Below are 16369 nucleotides of genomic sequence, written 5' to 3'. Positions count from 1 at the left end.
TGCGACCTGGCCAAGATAAAGCATAGCAGTGTGAACAGACAACAACACAGAGTTACACATGGAGTAAACAATAAACAAGTCAATAACACAGTTGAAAAAAAGAAAAAGAGTCTATATACATTGTGTGCAAAAGTCATGAGGAGGTAGGCGAATAATTAAAATTTTGCAGATTAACACTGGAGTGATAAATGATCAGATGGTCATGTGCAGGTAGAGATACTGTTGTGCAAAAGAGCAGAAAAATAAATAAATAAAAACAGTATGGGGATGAGGTAGGTAAATTGGGTGGGCAATTTACCGATGGACTATGTACAGCTGCAGCGATCAGTTAGCTGCTCAGATAGCAGATGTTTGAAGTTGGTGAGGGAGATAAAAGTCTCCAACTTCAGCGATTTTTGCAATTTGTTCCAGTCACAGGCAGCAGAGAACTGGAACGAAAGGCGGCCAAATGAGGTGTTGGCTTTAGGGATGATCAGTGAGATACTCCTGCTGGGTGTTGCCATCGTGACCAGTGAACTGAAATCAGGCGGAGATTTACCTAGCATGGACTTGTAGATGACCTGGAGCCAGTGGGTCTGGCGACGAATATGTAGCGAGGGCCAGCCGACTAGAGCATACAGGTCGCAGTGGTGGGTGGTATAAGGTGCTTTAGTAACAAAATGTATGGCACTGTGATAAACTGCATCCAGTTTGCTGAGTAGAGTGTTGGAAGCTATTTTGTAGATGACATCGCCGAAGTCGAGGATCGGTAGGATAGTCAGTTTTACTAGGGTAAGTTTGACGGCGTGAGTGAAGGATACTTTCTTGCGAAATAGATAGCCGATTCTAGATTTAATTTTGGATGGGAGATGATTAATGTGAGTCTTGAAGGAGAGTTTACAGTCTCATAAACAGAATTAGGTCGCCAGAGAACGGTAATCCATGCTGCTAAACTAGCGCCTCAGGGAACAATAGTCTGCTTTGTCTGCCAGCGGTTGACTCAAATCAAATCAAATTTTATATGTCACATACACATGGTTAGCAGATGTTAATGCGAGTGTAGCGAAATGCTTGTGCTTCTAGTCCCGACAATGCAGTAATAACCAACAATTCCACAACAACTACCTTATACACACAAGTGTAAAGGGATAAAGAATATGTACGTAAAGATATATGATGGTACAGAACGGCATAGGCAAGATGCAGTAGATGGTATCGAGTACAGTATATACATATGAGATGAGTAATGTAGGGTATGTAAACATTATATTAAGTGGCATTGTTTAAAGTGGCTAGTGATAAATTTTTTACATAAATGTTCCATTATTAAAGTGGTTGGAGTTGAGTCAGTATGTTGGCAGCAGCCACTCAATGTTACTGGTGGCTGTTTAACAGTCTGATGGCCTTGAGATAGAAGCTGTTTTTCAGTCTCTCGGTCCCTGCTTTGATGCACCTGTACTGACCTCGCCTTCTGGATGATAGCGGGGTGAGCAGGCAGTGGCTCGGGTGGTTGTTGTTCTTGTTGTTCTTGATGATCTTTATGGCCTTCCTGTGACATTGGGTGGTGTAGGTGTCCTGGAGGGCAGGTAATTTGCCCCCGGTGATGCGTTGTGCAGACCTCACTACCCTCTGGAGAGCCTTACGGTTGTGGGTGGAGCGGCTGCCGTACCAGGCGGTGATACAGCCCGACAGGATGCTCTCGATTGTGCATCTGTAGAAGTTTGTGAGTGCTTTTGGTGCCAAATTTCTTCAGCCTCCTGAGGTTGAAGAGGCGCTGCTGCGCCTTCTTCACCACTCTGTCTGTGTGGGTGGACCAATTCAGTTTGTCCGTGATGTGTACGCCGAGGAACTTAAAACGTACTACCTTCTCCACTACTGTCCCGTCGATGTGGATAGGGGGGTGTTCCCTCTGCTGTTTCCTGAAGTCCACAATCATCTCCTTTGTTTTGTTGATGTTGAGTGTGAGGTTATATTCCTGACACCACACTCCGAGGGCCCTCACCTCCTCCCTGTAGGCCGTCTCGTCGTTGTTGGTAATCAAGCCTACCACTGTAGTGTCGATTGAGCTGGAGGCGTGCATGGTCACGCAGTCGTGGGAGAACAGGGAGTACAGGAGAGGGCTCAGAACGCACCCTTGTGGGGCCCCAGTGTGGAGGATCAGCGGGGTGGAGATGTTGTTACCTACCCTCACCACCTGGGGGTGGGAAGTCCCGTACCCAGTTGCACAGGGCGGGGTAGAGACCCAAGGTCTCGAGCTTGATGACGAGTTTGGAGGGTACTATGGTGTTAAATGCTGAGCTGTAGTCGATGAACAGCATTCTAACATAGGTCTTCCTCTTGTCCCGATGGGTTAGGGCAGTGTGGTTGCGATTGCGTTGTCTGTGGACCTATTGGGGCGGTAAGCAAATTGGAGTGGGTCTAGGGTGTCAGGTAGGCTGGAGGTGATATGGTCCTTTAAGTGAGGAAATCAGTGCTAAAGGGTGATAGTCGTTTCGCTCAGGTACCTTAGCTTGGGGTGGTAGTTGTTTCGCTCAGTTAACTTAGCTTTCTTGGGAACAGGAACAATGGTGGCCCTCGAAGTATGTGGGGACAGCAGACTGGGATAAGGATTGATTGAATATGTCCGTAAACACACCAGCCAGCTGGTCTGCGCATGCTCTGAGGACACGGCTGGGGTTGCCGTCTGGGCCTGCAGCCTTGCGAGGGTTAACACGTTTAAATGTTTTACTCACGGTGGCTGCAGTGAAGGAGAGTCCACATGTTTTGGTAGCGGGCCGTGTCAGTGGCACTGTATTGTCCTCAAAGCGAGCAAAGAAGTTATTTAGTCTGTCTGGGAGCAAGACATCCTGGTCTGCGACGGGGCTGGTTTTCTTTTTTGTAATCCGTGATTGACTGTAGACCCGGCCACATACCTCTTGTGTCTGAGCTGTTGAATTGCGACTGTCTCTATACTGATGCTTAGCTTGTTTGATTGCCTTGCGGAGGGAATAGCTACACTGTTTGTATTCGGTCATGTTTCCGGTCACCTTGCCCTGGTTCAAGGCAGTGGTTCACACTTTCAGTTTCGCGCAAATGCTGCCATCAATCCACGGTTTCTGGTTGGGGAATGTTTTAATAGTTGCTGTGGGTACGACATCGCCGATGCACTTGATGAACTCGCTCACCGAATCAGCGTATTCGTCAATGTTGTTGTTGGACGCAATGCGAAACATATCCCAATCCACGTGATCGAAGCAGTCTTGAAGCGTGGAATCAGATTGGTCGGACCAGCGTTGAACAGACCTGAGCGCGGGAGCTTCCTGTTTTAGTCTCTGTTTATAGACTGGGAGCAACAAAATGGAGTCGTGGTCAGCTTTTCTGAAAGGAGGGCGGGGGAGGGCCTTATATGCGTCGCAGAAGTTAGAATAACAATGATCCAGGGATTTACCAGCCCTGGTTGACTGTTCAGGGGGCTGTTTGATACCATCGTCTTCGTTGTTGAGTTTTGTAAGCCTGATTTGAATTTCTGAAACTCTCCCTCTCACCCATCGCTCCCTCCTGGGTGTGTTTATGTTTTGACGTAATTCACTTCTTTTTCTCGCTGAAGCCACCTTCGGAATGGTCTGCCTGGGGAGGTTAGTTCGTCTGTCAGTCATGCAGTAATAAGTCTTGTTTTATAATACAACACCCACCGTCTCCCCTCTCGCCCCCCCACAACCCCCACCATCTCCCCTCTCGCCCCCCCACAACCCCCACCATCTCCCCTCTCGCCCCCCCACAACCCCCACCGTCTCCCCTCAGCCTCCCCCCTACAACACCCACAGTTTCCCCTCAACCCCCCTACAACACCCACCGTCTCCCCTCAACCTCCCCCCACATCACCCACCGTCTCCCCTCTCGCCCCCACAACCCCCACTGTCTCCCCTCAACCTCCCCCCCCTACAACACTCACCGTCTCCCCTCAACCTCCCCCCACAACACCCACCGTCTCCCCTCAACCTCCCCCACAACACCCACCGTCTCCCCTCAACCTCCCCCCACAACACCCACCGTCTCCCCTCAACCTCCCCCCCACAACACCCACCGTCTCCCCTCAACCTCCCCCCCACAACACCCACCGTCTCCCCTCAACCTCCCCCCACAACACCCACCGTCTCCCCTCAACCTCCCCCCACAACACCCACCGTCTCCCCTCAACCCCCCCCCCCCACAACACCCACCGTCTCCCCTCAACCTCCCCCCACAACACCCACAGTCTCCCCTCAACCTCCCCCTACAACACCCACCGTCTCCCCTCAACCTCCCCCTACAACACCCACCGTCTCCCCTCAACCTCCCCTACAACACCCACCGTCTCCCCTCAACCTCCCCCCCACAACACCCACCGTCTCCCCTCAACCTCCCCCCTACAACACCCACCGTCTCCCCTCAGCCTCCTCCCTCTACAACCCCCACCGTCTCCCCTCTCAGTCCCCCCCCCTACAACACCCACCGTCTCCCCTCAGCCTCCTCCCTCTACAACCCCCACCGTCTCCCCTCTCAGTCCCCCCCCTACAACACCCACCGTCTCCCCTCAGCCGCCTCCCTCTACAACACCCACCGTCTCCCCTCAACCTCCCCCCTACAACACCCACCGTCTCCCCTCAACCTCCCCCCACAACACCCACCGTCTCCCCTCTCAGTCCCCCCTACAACCCCCACCGTCTCCCTCTCAGTCAGCCCCCCCCTACAACACCCACCGTCTCCCCTCAGCCTCCTCCCTCTACAACCCCCACCGTCTCCCCTCTCAGTCCCCCCCCTACAACACCCACCGTCTCCCCTCAGCCACCCCCCCTACAACACCCACCGTCTCCCCTCAACCTCCCCCTACAACACCCACCGTCTCCCCTCAGCCGCCTCCCTCTACAACCCCCACCGTCTCCCCTCTCAGTCCCCCCCCCCCACAACACCCACCGTCTCCCCTCACAGCCCCCCTACAACCCCCACCGCCTCCCCTCTCACCCCGGTTCCTTTCCCGTCCTCCTTCTCTCCCTCCATTTCTTCCCATTTGTTTCCACATGAGCAGCTAACGGTGAGATATAGGCCTTAAATAGTGTGACACTGAGGTGTGAGCGCTGTAGACTAGAGCGTGGGTGGACAAGGGCTTTTTAGTTCATGTCTAAAACAGATACCGTACATGTGGAGGGGATGCCAAGACTGGAAGCGGGATTATGTTCTTTTTGAGGGGGATAACGTTATGTTTTAAACGAGTACTCATTTGTGAATGAACTGGCAAAGTCCCTTTTTACTCGGTCCCTGGCTGCTCTGCGGCGGCTGTTTTTGTGAATGAATTCCTGAAAGGCAACGCTATCCGAGCTCGGCAGATCAGCTCTCTGTATCAGAGGAGAAGGCAGGAAGACACTCACTGAGCCCTACCACATAAACACTTCCACTGCGCAACCACTTCCTCTCGCTCGTTCCGTTTCTCTCACACTCTCTCTCTCTCCCCTTCTTACACAATCCCTTTCTTGCTCTCTCCCCTTCTCACTCGCTTCCTGTCTCTCTCCCCTTCTCACTCGCTTCCTGTCTCTCTCCCCTTCTCACTCGCTTCCCGTCTCTCTCCCCTTCTCACTCGCTTCCCGTCTCTCTCCCCTTCTCACTCGCTTCCCGTCTCTCTCCCCTTCTCACTCGCTTCCCGTCTCTCTCCCCTTCTCACTCGCTTCCCGTCTCTCTCCCCTTCTCACTCGCTTCCCGTCTCTCTCCCCTTCTCACTCGCTTCCCGTCTCTCTCCCCTTCTCACTCGCTTCCCGTCTCTCTCCCCTTCTCACTCACTTCCCGTCTCTCTCGCCTTCTCACTCGCTTCTTGTCTCTCTCCCCTTCTCACTCGCTTCTTGTCTCTCTCCCCTTCTCACTCGCTTCCTGACTCTCTCTCTCCCCTTCTCACTTGCTCCCTGACTCTCTCTCTCCCCTTCTCACTCGCTTCCTGTCTTTCTCTGTCCTCTCTCGCTTCCTGTCTTTCTCTGTCCTTTGTTTCTCAGAGAGAGAGAGGGAGAGACCCTGGATCTGCACTCATTCAATATTTTTCATTCCATTTCCCTTTTGTTTTTTCTTGTCACTCACTCTCTCCCTTTCGTACCCACTCCCTTTGTTGTTCCCTCTCACTCGCTTCCTGTCTCTCTGTCCTTCTCACTCGCTTCCTGTCTCTCTCCCTTTCGTACACACTCCCTTTGTTGTTCCCTCTCACTCGCTTCCTGTCTCTCTCCCTTTCGTACACACTCCCTTTGTTGTTCCCTCTCACTCGCTTCCTGTCTCTGTCCTTCTCACTTGCTTCCTGTCTTTCTCTGTCCTTTGTTTGAGACAGAGACAGAGACACACACACACACACACACACACACACACACACACACACACACACACACACACACACACACACACACACACACACACACACACACACACAGAGAGACAGACCCTGGATCTGCACTTATTCAATATTTTAAATTCTATTTCAAGGTGTTGTTTGATAGTTGTTAAACATCAGATGGAATTATTCTCATAATTGGGTTTACTGTACTTGTGGAGCGGTAGGACAGGAGGTTAGTACTCCAGCCATGTTGTGTTTACTGTACTTGTGGAGCGGTAGGACAGGAGGTTAGTACTCCAGCCATGTTGTGTTTACTGTACTTGTGGAGCGGTAGGACAGGAGGTTAGTACTCCAGCCATGTTGTGTTTACTGTACTTGTGGAGCGGTAGGACAGGAGGTTAGTACTCCAGCCATGTTGTGTTGACTGTGTGTTACAACTCTAAACTAACGAGGCAGGAGAGAGTCTCCCGGGTCCCCCAGCAAGCTACTGCAGATGAGGGCAATTACATAATCTAATTCCCCCATAAGCCTTTGGCTTCATTTAATGTATTATCAAATTAATTTAGAGAATTATACAAATCCCTGGATCTGCACTCATTCAATATGTTTCATTCTATTTCAAGGTGTTGTTTAATAGTTGTTAAACATAAAAAGGAATTATTCTCCTAATTGGGTTTACTGTACTTGGGGATCGTACTGTAGAAACTGATAGTCTAATCCCCTGTTGTTATTCCATGGCTTCAAAGGAATCAGACCCATAAAAGTATAATCTCTTCTGTTTTTATTTCTATGTTCACGTTTGTTGTGAATACAACTCCATTCACAGACAGTTGGGGCTGTAGTTGGCGTTCCCTAGCAACAGGTGATCCACATTCTGCCGTCGTCCCGGTGAAAGACTCTTTCAGACCTGATCAAGGAGCTGAGGCGCCGTCTCCAAAGCTGCTTGGTCTGTCTGGAGGACTTGTTTCCTTTAAATGGATAATAAGTTCCTCTGCGTAGGGCTGTGGCGGTTTTGTCATCCGGTTATTGTCATGCACTAAAGGAAAAGCGCCTCGCGGTTAATTGACCGTTGATTAACATAAACACAGTGAGCATCTCCTGGCCTCCACGCATACAAGCCACTTAATGCATCGCCTTTGGAACATCTACAATGTATTGTTTTATGCAGGTCTAAAGAAACATGATTTGAAGAAAATGTATTTCAGAAGAATGGAAGATGTGTTGGCCCTACAGTGTGTTATTTGACTATGCTTCATGCTTTTAGGCTTGTTTATTTAGCAGACAAGATATGCTTTTAAGTCCCCTGACATTATTTTATATTATGATTTTATAGTAAGAAGAATACAATTGAGCTGAATATACAATTGAGGTGAATAAAATAGAAAGGATATTTTTTTTCCTATTCTGGAGCGAATGTGCATATGAAGTGGTTATGTTGAGAGTAAAAGTGATAATTTGAACCAGGTCCTATGAGGTAGATTTAGAGTTATTTGGCAACTTTAGTAGTGAATTATACAAACTTTAGAATGTCTTACAAATCAAAACACATATGGGCTGCATGAGGCGACTATAGAATATTGAGGATTTGAGAAAGTTGTCCAAGAAAAACAACCTTGTTCTCAGTCTGCACACGCTGTTCTCTCATCAAGTGATCATATTTTCACCCATCAGACTATTTCATATTGTCTTTACTAAAACATGTAACACTTTATTTAGATTTAGACTGAGCTGTTTTATCAAATGGTCAGTAACAGGAAACAGGATGCAGGGGGTTAAAGACCTGTCATCCTTATGCACTCAGAATAGCGAGTTGAGGCTACTGGTTTTTTTTTTTTCCACTCATGCCTCATAGGCTACGCCGGTTATTTCAAGCCCACACGTCAACCACTGTTTCAGGAGCGTGCATGGGCCCTCCAACCCTGTTCCTGCAGTGTGCATGGGCCCTCCAACCCTGTTCCTGCAGTGTGCATGGGCCCTCTAACCCTGTTCCTGCAGTGTGCATGGGCCCTCTAACCTTGTTCCTGCAGTGTGCATGGGCCCTCTAACCCTGTTCCTGCAGTGTGCATGGGCCCTCCAACCCTGTTCCTGCAGTGTGCATGGTCCCTCCTACCCTGTTCCTGCAGTGTGCATGGGCCCTCCAACCCTGTTCCTGCAGTGTGCATGGGCCCTCTAACCCTGTTCCTGCAGTGTGCATGGGCCCTCTAACCCTGTTCCTGCAGTGTGCATGGGCCCTCTAACCCTGTTCCTGCAGTGTGCATGGGCCCTCCGACCCTGTTCCTGCAGTGTGCATGGGCCCTCTAACCCTGTTCCTGCAGTGTGCATGGGCCCTCCTACCCTGTTCCTGCAGTGTGCATGGGCCCTCCGACCCTGTTCCTGCAGTGTGCATGGGCCCTCCGACCCTGTTCCTGCAGTGGGCATGGGCCCTCCGACCCTGTTCCTGCAGTGGGCATGGGCCCTCCGACCCTGTTCCTGCAGTGGGCATGGGCCCTCCGACCCTGTTCCTGCAGTGGGCATGGGCCCTCCGACCCTGTTCCTGCAGTGGGCATGGGCCCTCCGACCCTGTTCCTGCAGTGGGCATGGGCCCTCCGACCCTGTTCCTGCAGTGTGCATGGGCCCTCCGACCCTGTTCCTGCAGTGTGCATGGGCCCTCCGACCCTGTTCCTGCAGTGTGCATGGGCCCTCCGACCCTGTTCCTGCAGTGTGCATGGGCCCTCCGACCCTGTTCCTGCAGTGTGCATGGGCCCTCCGACCCTGTTCCTGCAGTGTGCATGGGCCCTCCGACCCTGTTCCTGCAGTGTGCTTGGGCCCTCCGACCCTGTTCCTGCAGTGTGCTTGGGCCCTCCGACCCTGTTCCTGCAGTGTGCATGGGCCCTCCAACCCTGTTCCTTCAGCCACCCAGTACTCTGCATGCCATGGGCTCTCCAACCCTGTTCCTGCAGCTACCCAGTACTCTGTATGTCATGGGCTCTCCAACCCTGTTCCTGCAGCTACCCAGTACTCTGTATATCATGGGCCCTCCAACCCTGTTCCTGCAGCTACCCAGTACTCTGTATGTCATGGGCTCTCCAACCCTGTTCCTGCAGCTACCCAGTACTCTGTATGCCATGGGCCCCCCAACTCTGTTCCTGCAGCTACCCAGTACTCTGCATGCCATGGGCCCTCCAACCCTGTTCCTGCAGCTACCCAGTACTCTGTATATCATGGGCCCTCCAACCCTGTTCCTGCAGCTACCCAGTACTCTGTATGCCATGGGCCCCCCAACTCTGTTCCTGCAGCTACCCAGTACTCTGTATGTCATGGGCCCTCCAACCCTGTTCCTGCTGCTACCCAGTACTCTGTATGCTATGGGCTCTCCAACCCTGTTCCTGCAGCTACCCAGTACTCTGTATGCCATGGGCTCTCCAACCCTGTTCCTGCTGCTACAGTGCTTAATTTTGGAAACCAAGTGAAATCTGTTCAGGAACATCGATAGTAACATGTTTTCACAATGAAACAAATTCAATTAAACTGTTGACAGCCCCTCTCTCTGCCCCCTTGAAAAAAGGAATGAAGGAGAGAGGGGAGGAGATGGAAACGCACAGTGGTGAGATATTCTATAGCTAAAGGTAATGTCAAACTATTAACTATGGAAATATATAAAAATGCCCTGTTACGAGGCTATTCAAATACAAATTCACTATAATTGTAGGCTTATTTATTTTTAATTTTACCTTTATTTAACTAGGCAAGTCCAGTTAAAGAACAAAGACTTATTTTCAATGACAGCCTGGGAACAGTGGGTTAACTGCCTGTTCAGGGGCAGAATGACCGATTTCTACCTGATTCGATCTTGCAACCTTTCGGTCCAACGCTCTAACCACTAGTCTACCTGCCCGCCCCAAACTTATGCTCTGAATTTGTTTAATTTTGGAGTATAGGCTAGACTAATTATGTACCAAAGACATCTTAAATACATTTTAATTTTTTTTTTTTTTTCTGCCCTGTGTAATATGTAGTAAGCTATGAATTGTATAATGGCTCAATCCATTATTTTAATTTGGGAGGGGGCGCAATCCATTATTTTAATTTGGAGGGGGCCCCTTAATTTGGAGGGGGGGGGGGGCTTGGGCTCATATATATGCCTATGCATCAGCTCTAATACTCTTATGGGTGTTTTGAATGAATCATCCCCTGAGAAAGCGCTGTCCATTTTGTTGTTTTAGGCTTTGAAACATCCACCATGTTTTCCATTCAGGTTCAACCCGTTGAACTTTTTTCTTCAAAATTGATCAATCACAGTGTGGTTCAAAATTGATCAATCACAGTGTGGTTCAAAATTGATCAATCACAGTGTGGTTCAAAATTGATCAATCACAGTGTGTTTTTTTTTTTAAAAGCACCATACTGTTTTGATGATAAGTGTTTAATGTGATTTTCCATTGCGTTGACGCCAGAGTGGTAAGAGGGACAACAGAGGCCTGAGGACCAGGCCTGAGGACCTGATGGTAGTTAGAGGGACAACAGAGCCCTGAGGACCAGGCCACTCTGACCTGATGATCGTTAGAGGGACAACAGAGCCCTGAGGACCAGGCCATTTGGACCTGATGATCGTTAGAGGGACAACAGAGCCCTGAGGACCAGGCCATTTGGACCTGATGATCGTTAGAGGGACAACAGAGCCCTGAGGACCAGGCCATTCGGACCTGATGATCGTTAGAGGGACAACAGAGCCCTGAGGACCAGGCCATTTGGACCTGATGATCGTTAGAGGGACAATAGAGCCTTGAGGACCATGCCATTCGGACCTGATGGTAGTTAGAGGGACAACAGAGCCCTGAGGACCAGGCCATTTGGACCTGATGATCGTTAGAGGGACAACAGAGCCCTGAGGACCAGGCCATTCGGACCTGATGATCGTTAGCGAGTTGGGTACTACCAGCGCATGTCCAGAGTGCATAAAAAGGAGGTTACCGTGACAACAGCCCAACCTCTGGGTGTACAAGCAGACCGGAATCCCTGACACTACACACATTGACTCTAATTTGACTCCAATATATAGAAAATACTTTGAATCAAGTGTACTGATACCATATAGTCATGTATTAGTATATATATTATATAATATAATACACAGATTTACTTGTATAGTTGTAGTATAATATTGTTACTTTATTACTACACAACGGTTTTTGTTATAACTTAAGTATTTCACCATTGGTAGACTCCTGGCTCCAGTGTATATAAGGCTAAATCTAGGACTCCAGACTGTTATCTCGCAGACAGAGATATATATATGTGTGTGTGTGTGGATACCCCTTCTAATTCGTGGATTAGGCTATTTCGGGCCACACCCGTTGCTGGCAGGTGTATAAAATCGAGCAGACAGCCATGCAATCTCCACAGACAAACATTGGCATTAGAATGGCCTTACTGAAGCCCTCAGTGACTATCAATGTGGCACCATCATTCGATGCCACCTTTCCAACAAGTCAGTTATTGACTTGCTGTTATTGTGCAGTGGTAACAGTTTGGGGAAGGCCCTTTCCTGTTTCAGCATGACAATGCCCCGTGTGCACAAAGCGAGGTCCATACATAAATGGTTTATTGAGATTGGTGTGGAAGAACTTAACTGGCCTGCACAGAGCCCTGACCTCAACCCCATCGAACACCTTTGGGATAAATTGAAACGCCGACTGCGAGCCAGGACTAATTGTCCGATATCAGTGCCTGACCTCACTAATGCTCTTGTGACTGAATGGAAGCAAATCCCCACAGCGATCTTCCACCATCTAATGGAAAGCCTTCCCAGAAGTGTGGAGGCTGTTATAGCAGCAAAGGGGGGGGACCAGCTCCATATTAATGAGATGTTTGACGAGCAGGTGTCCACATACTTTTGGTCATGATGTGTAGTTCAACCTCTTTTCAACACTTTTGTCCGCTCCTCTTGTAAAATTCTGTATTTTCAGCAGAGCCGGAAAGGGGCCAACTCGTCCCAGTGCCACGGTCCTTCCATCCCGTTCCATTCCTGTGAGATAGGGCCGACACAAACATTCAAGGCGTTTTTGTTTTAAGAGTTGACAAGAGAAAGTGTTCCTGTTCTGGGTTCGTTGTTCACCTGTTGGATAAGGAAGTGACGTGGTGCCGTAAGAACAAACCGGTCGGGCTTCTCGTGAGGATTATCTCAAACTTTGACAGCACTGATTTGAATCACACAGACTAACAGTTATAGAATTCCTTTGCTTGGATGAAATAACATTTCCTTATGAGCTAGCGTATCGTGAAGTGACGTTGCCATGTGTAAAGGGTGTGACAATGTTCTATAACAGGTGTGTGTTTCCCTCTCTGCAGGTTGAACTGTACTCCGTGCGCAGGCCTGTGTCCGAAGATGTGTTCGGGGGTGAAGATCGTAGACTCTGTGACAGCAGCCCAGGCTCTTAGAGGATGCACTGTGCTCAACGGTAGCCTGGTTATCAAGATCCGTGGAGGAAGTAAGTACAGTATACCCTCACTACCACCCACCCTCACTACCACCCACCCTCACTACCACCCACCCTCACTACCACCCACCCTCACTACCACCCACACTCACTACCACCTACCCCCACTACCACCTACTCTCACTACCACCCACCCCCACTACCACCTACTCTCACTACCACCTACCCTCACTACCACCCACCCTCACTACCACCTACCCTCACTACCACCTACCCTCACTACCACCCACCCTCACTACCACCCACCCTCACTACCACCCACCCTCACTACCACCCACCCTCACTACCACCCACCCCCACTACCACCCACCCTCACTACCACCCACCCTCACTACCACCTACTCTCACTACCACCTACTCTCACTCCCACCCACCCTCACTACCACCCACTACTCTCACTACCACCTACTCTCACTACCACCCACTACTCTCACTACCACCCACTCTCACTCCCACCCACCCTCACTACACCCACTACTCTCACTACCACCTACTCTCACTACCACCTACTCTCACTCCCACCCACCCTCACTACCACCCACTACTCTCACTACCACCCACCCTCACTACCTCCCAACTACTCTCACTACCACCCACCCTCACTACCTCCCAACTACTCTCACTACCTCCCACCCTCACTACCACCCACCCTCACTACCACCCACTACTCTCACTACCACCTACTCTCACTACCACCCACCCTCACTACCTCCCAACTACTCTCACTACCTACCCCCCTCACTACCAACCACCTTCACTACCCACCCCCCCTCACTACCACCCCCCCGTCACTACCACCCACTCTCACAACCACCCACCCTCACTACCACCCACTCTCACTACCACCCACTACTCTCACTACCACCCACCCTCACTACCTCCCAACCACCCTCACTACCACCCACCCTCACTACCACCCACTACTCTCACTACCACCCACTACTCTCACTACCACCCACCCTCACTACCACCCACTACTCTCACTACCACCCACCCTCACTACCTCCCAACTACTCTCACTACCACCCACCCTCACTACCACCCACTACTCTCACTACCACCTACTCTCACTACCACCTACTCTCACTACCACCCACCCTCACTACCTCCCAACTACTCTCACTACCTACCCCCCTCACTACCAACCACCTTCACTACCCACCCCCCTCACTACCACCCCCCCTCACTACCACCTACTCTCACTACCACCCACTCTCACTACCACCCACTCTCACTACCATCCACCCTCACTACCACCCACTATTCTCACTACCACCTACTCTCACTACCACCCACTCTCACTATCACCCACCCTCACCACCACCCACTACTCTCACTACCACCCACCCTCACTACCTCCCAACCACCCTTACTACCACCCACCCTCACTACCACCCACTACTCTCACTACCACCCACTACTCTCACTACCACCCACCCTCACTACCTCCCAACTACTCTCACTACCAACCAACCTCACTACCTCCCAACTACTCTCACTACCAACCACCCTCACTACCACCCACCCTCACTACCACCCACTACTCTCACTACTACCCACCCTCACTACCTCCCAACTACTCTCTCTACCACCCACCCTCACTACCACCCACTACTCTCACTACCTACCCCCCTCACTACCTACCCCCCTCACTACCTACCCCCCTCACTACCTTCCCCCCTCACTACCTACCCCCCTCACTACCTTCCCCCTCACCACCTACCCCCCCTCACTACCTACTACCCCCCTCACCACCTACCCCCCCTCACCACCTACCGCCCTCACCACCTACCGCCCTCACCACCTACCGCCCTCACCACCTACCGCCCTCACCACCTACCGCCCTCACCACCTACCGCCCTCACCACCTACCGCCCTCACCACCTACCCCCCCCCCTCACCACCCCCCTCACCACCCACCCCCCCCCCACCCACCTACCCCCCCTCACTACCACCCACTACTCTCACTACCACCCACCCTCACTACCTCCCAACTACTCTCACTACCAACCAACCTCACTACCTCCCAACTACTCTCACTACCAACCACCCTCTCTACCACCCACCCTCACTACCACCCACTACTCTCACTACCTACCCACTCTCACTACCTACCCCACTCACTACCTACCCCCCTCACTACCTACCCCCCTCACTACCACCCACTACTCTCACTACCTACCCACCCTCACTAACACCCACTACTCTCACTACCTACCCCCCTCACTACCACCCACTACTCTCACTACCTACCCACCCTCACTAACACCCACTACTCTCACTACCTACCCCCTCACTACCTACCCCCCTCACCACCTACCGCCTCTCACCACCACCCCCCTCACTACCACCCACTACTCTCACTACTACCCACCCTCACTACCTCCCAACTACTCTCTCTACCACCCACCCTCACTACCACCCACTACTCTCACTACCTACCCACTCTCACTACCTACCCCCCTCACTACCACCCACTACTCTCACTACCTACCCACCCTCACTAACACCCACTACTCTCACTACCTACCCCCCTCACTACCTACCCCCCTCACTACCTACCGCCCTCACTACCTACCGCCCTCACTACCTACCGCCCTCACTACCTACCGCCCTCACTACCTACCGCCCTCACTACCTACCGCCCTCACTACCTACCGCCCTCACTACCTACCGCCCTCACTACCTACCGCCCTCACTACCTACCGCCCTCACTACCTACCGCCCCTCACTACCTACCCCCTCACTACCCCCCCTCACACTACCCCCCTCACTACCCACCCCCTCACCACCTACCCCCCTCACTACCTACCGCCCTCACCACCTACCGCCCTCACCACCTACCGCCCTCACCACCTACCCCCTCACTACCTACCCCCCCATACAGCAGCAGAGTTTAACTAACTGACTGTTTCCTCTCGCTACCTCAGTCAATACAGCAGCAGAGGTTAACTAACTGACTGTTTCCTCTTGCTACCTCAGTTAGCCTCTGCTGCTGTATTGACTGAGGTAGCAAGAGGAAACAGATAGTTAGCTAGCCTCTGCTGCTATATTGACTGAGGTAGCGAGAGGAAACAGTCAGTTAGTTAACCTCTGCTGCTATATTGACTGAGGTAGCGAGAGGAAACAGTCAGTTAGTTAACCTCTGCTTCTATAATGACTGAGGTAGCGAGAGGAAACAGTCAGTTAACCTCTGCTTCTATATTAACTGAGGTAGCGAGAGGAAACAGTCAGTTAGTTAACCTCTCCTCTCGCTACCTCAGTCATTATAGAAGCAAACAGTCAGTTAGTTAACCTCTGCTGCTATATTGACTGAGGTAGCGAGAGGAAACAGTCAGTTAGTTAACCTCTGCTTCTATAATGACTGAGGTAGCGAGAGGAAACAGTCAGTTAGTTAGCCTCTGCTGCTATATTGACTGAGGTAGCAAGAGGAAACAGATAGTTTGTCAATATAGAAGCAGAGGTTAACTAACTGGCTTACTGACTGTTTCCTCATAGCAGCACGGTTAACCCATTAAAGTCTAAGCCTGGTCTAAACCGGGGGGGAGATATATACATTGAAAGTATTCAGACCCCTTCACTTTTTCCACAT

The 16369-nt window shown here is 51.0% G+C and overlaps 1 protein-coding gene across 2 annotated transcripts in view; it reads left to right on the top strand.

Annotated features, from left to right (window-relative positions):
* insrb (insulin receptor b) overlaps nt 1-16369 on the top strand; it is a 195948-nt gene that overhangs the window by 143663 nt on the left and 35916 nt on the right. For both annotated transcript variants that reach the window (XM_064936127.1, XM_064936126.1), the window contains exon 4: nt 12629-12768. In XM_064936127.1, the coding sequence (XP_064792199.1) occupies nt 12629-12768 (140 nt within the window). The remainder of the gene's footprint in view (nt 1-12628; nt 12769-16369) is intronic.

This window comes from Oncorhynchus masou, chromosome 24 (genome assembly GCF_036934945.1).
Source record: "Oncorhynchus masou masou isolate Uvic2021 chromosome 24, UVic_Omas_1.1, whole genome shotgun sequence".
NCBI lineage: Eukaryota > Metazoa > Chordata > Actinopteri > Salmoniformes > Salmonidae > Oncorhynchus > Oncorhynchus masou.
This window is presented reverse-complemented; position numbering and strand designations above follow the sequence as displayed.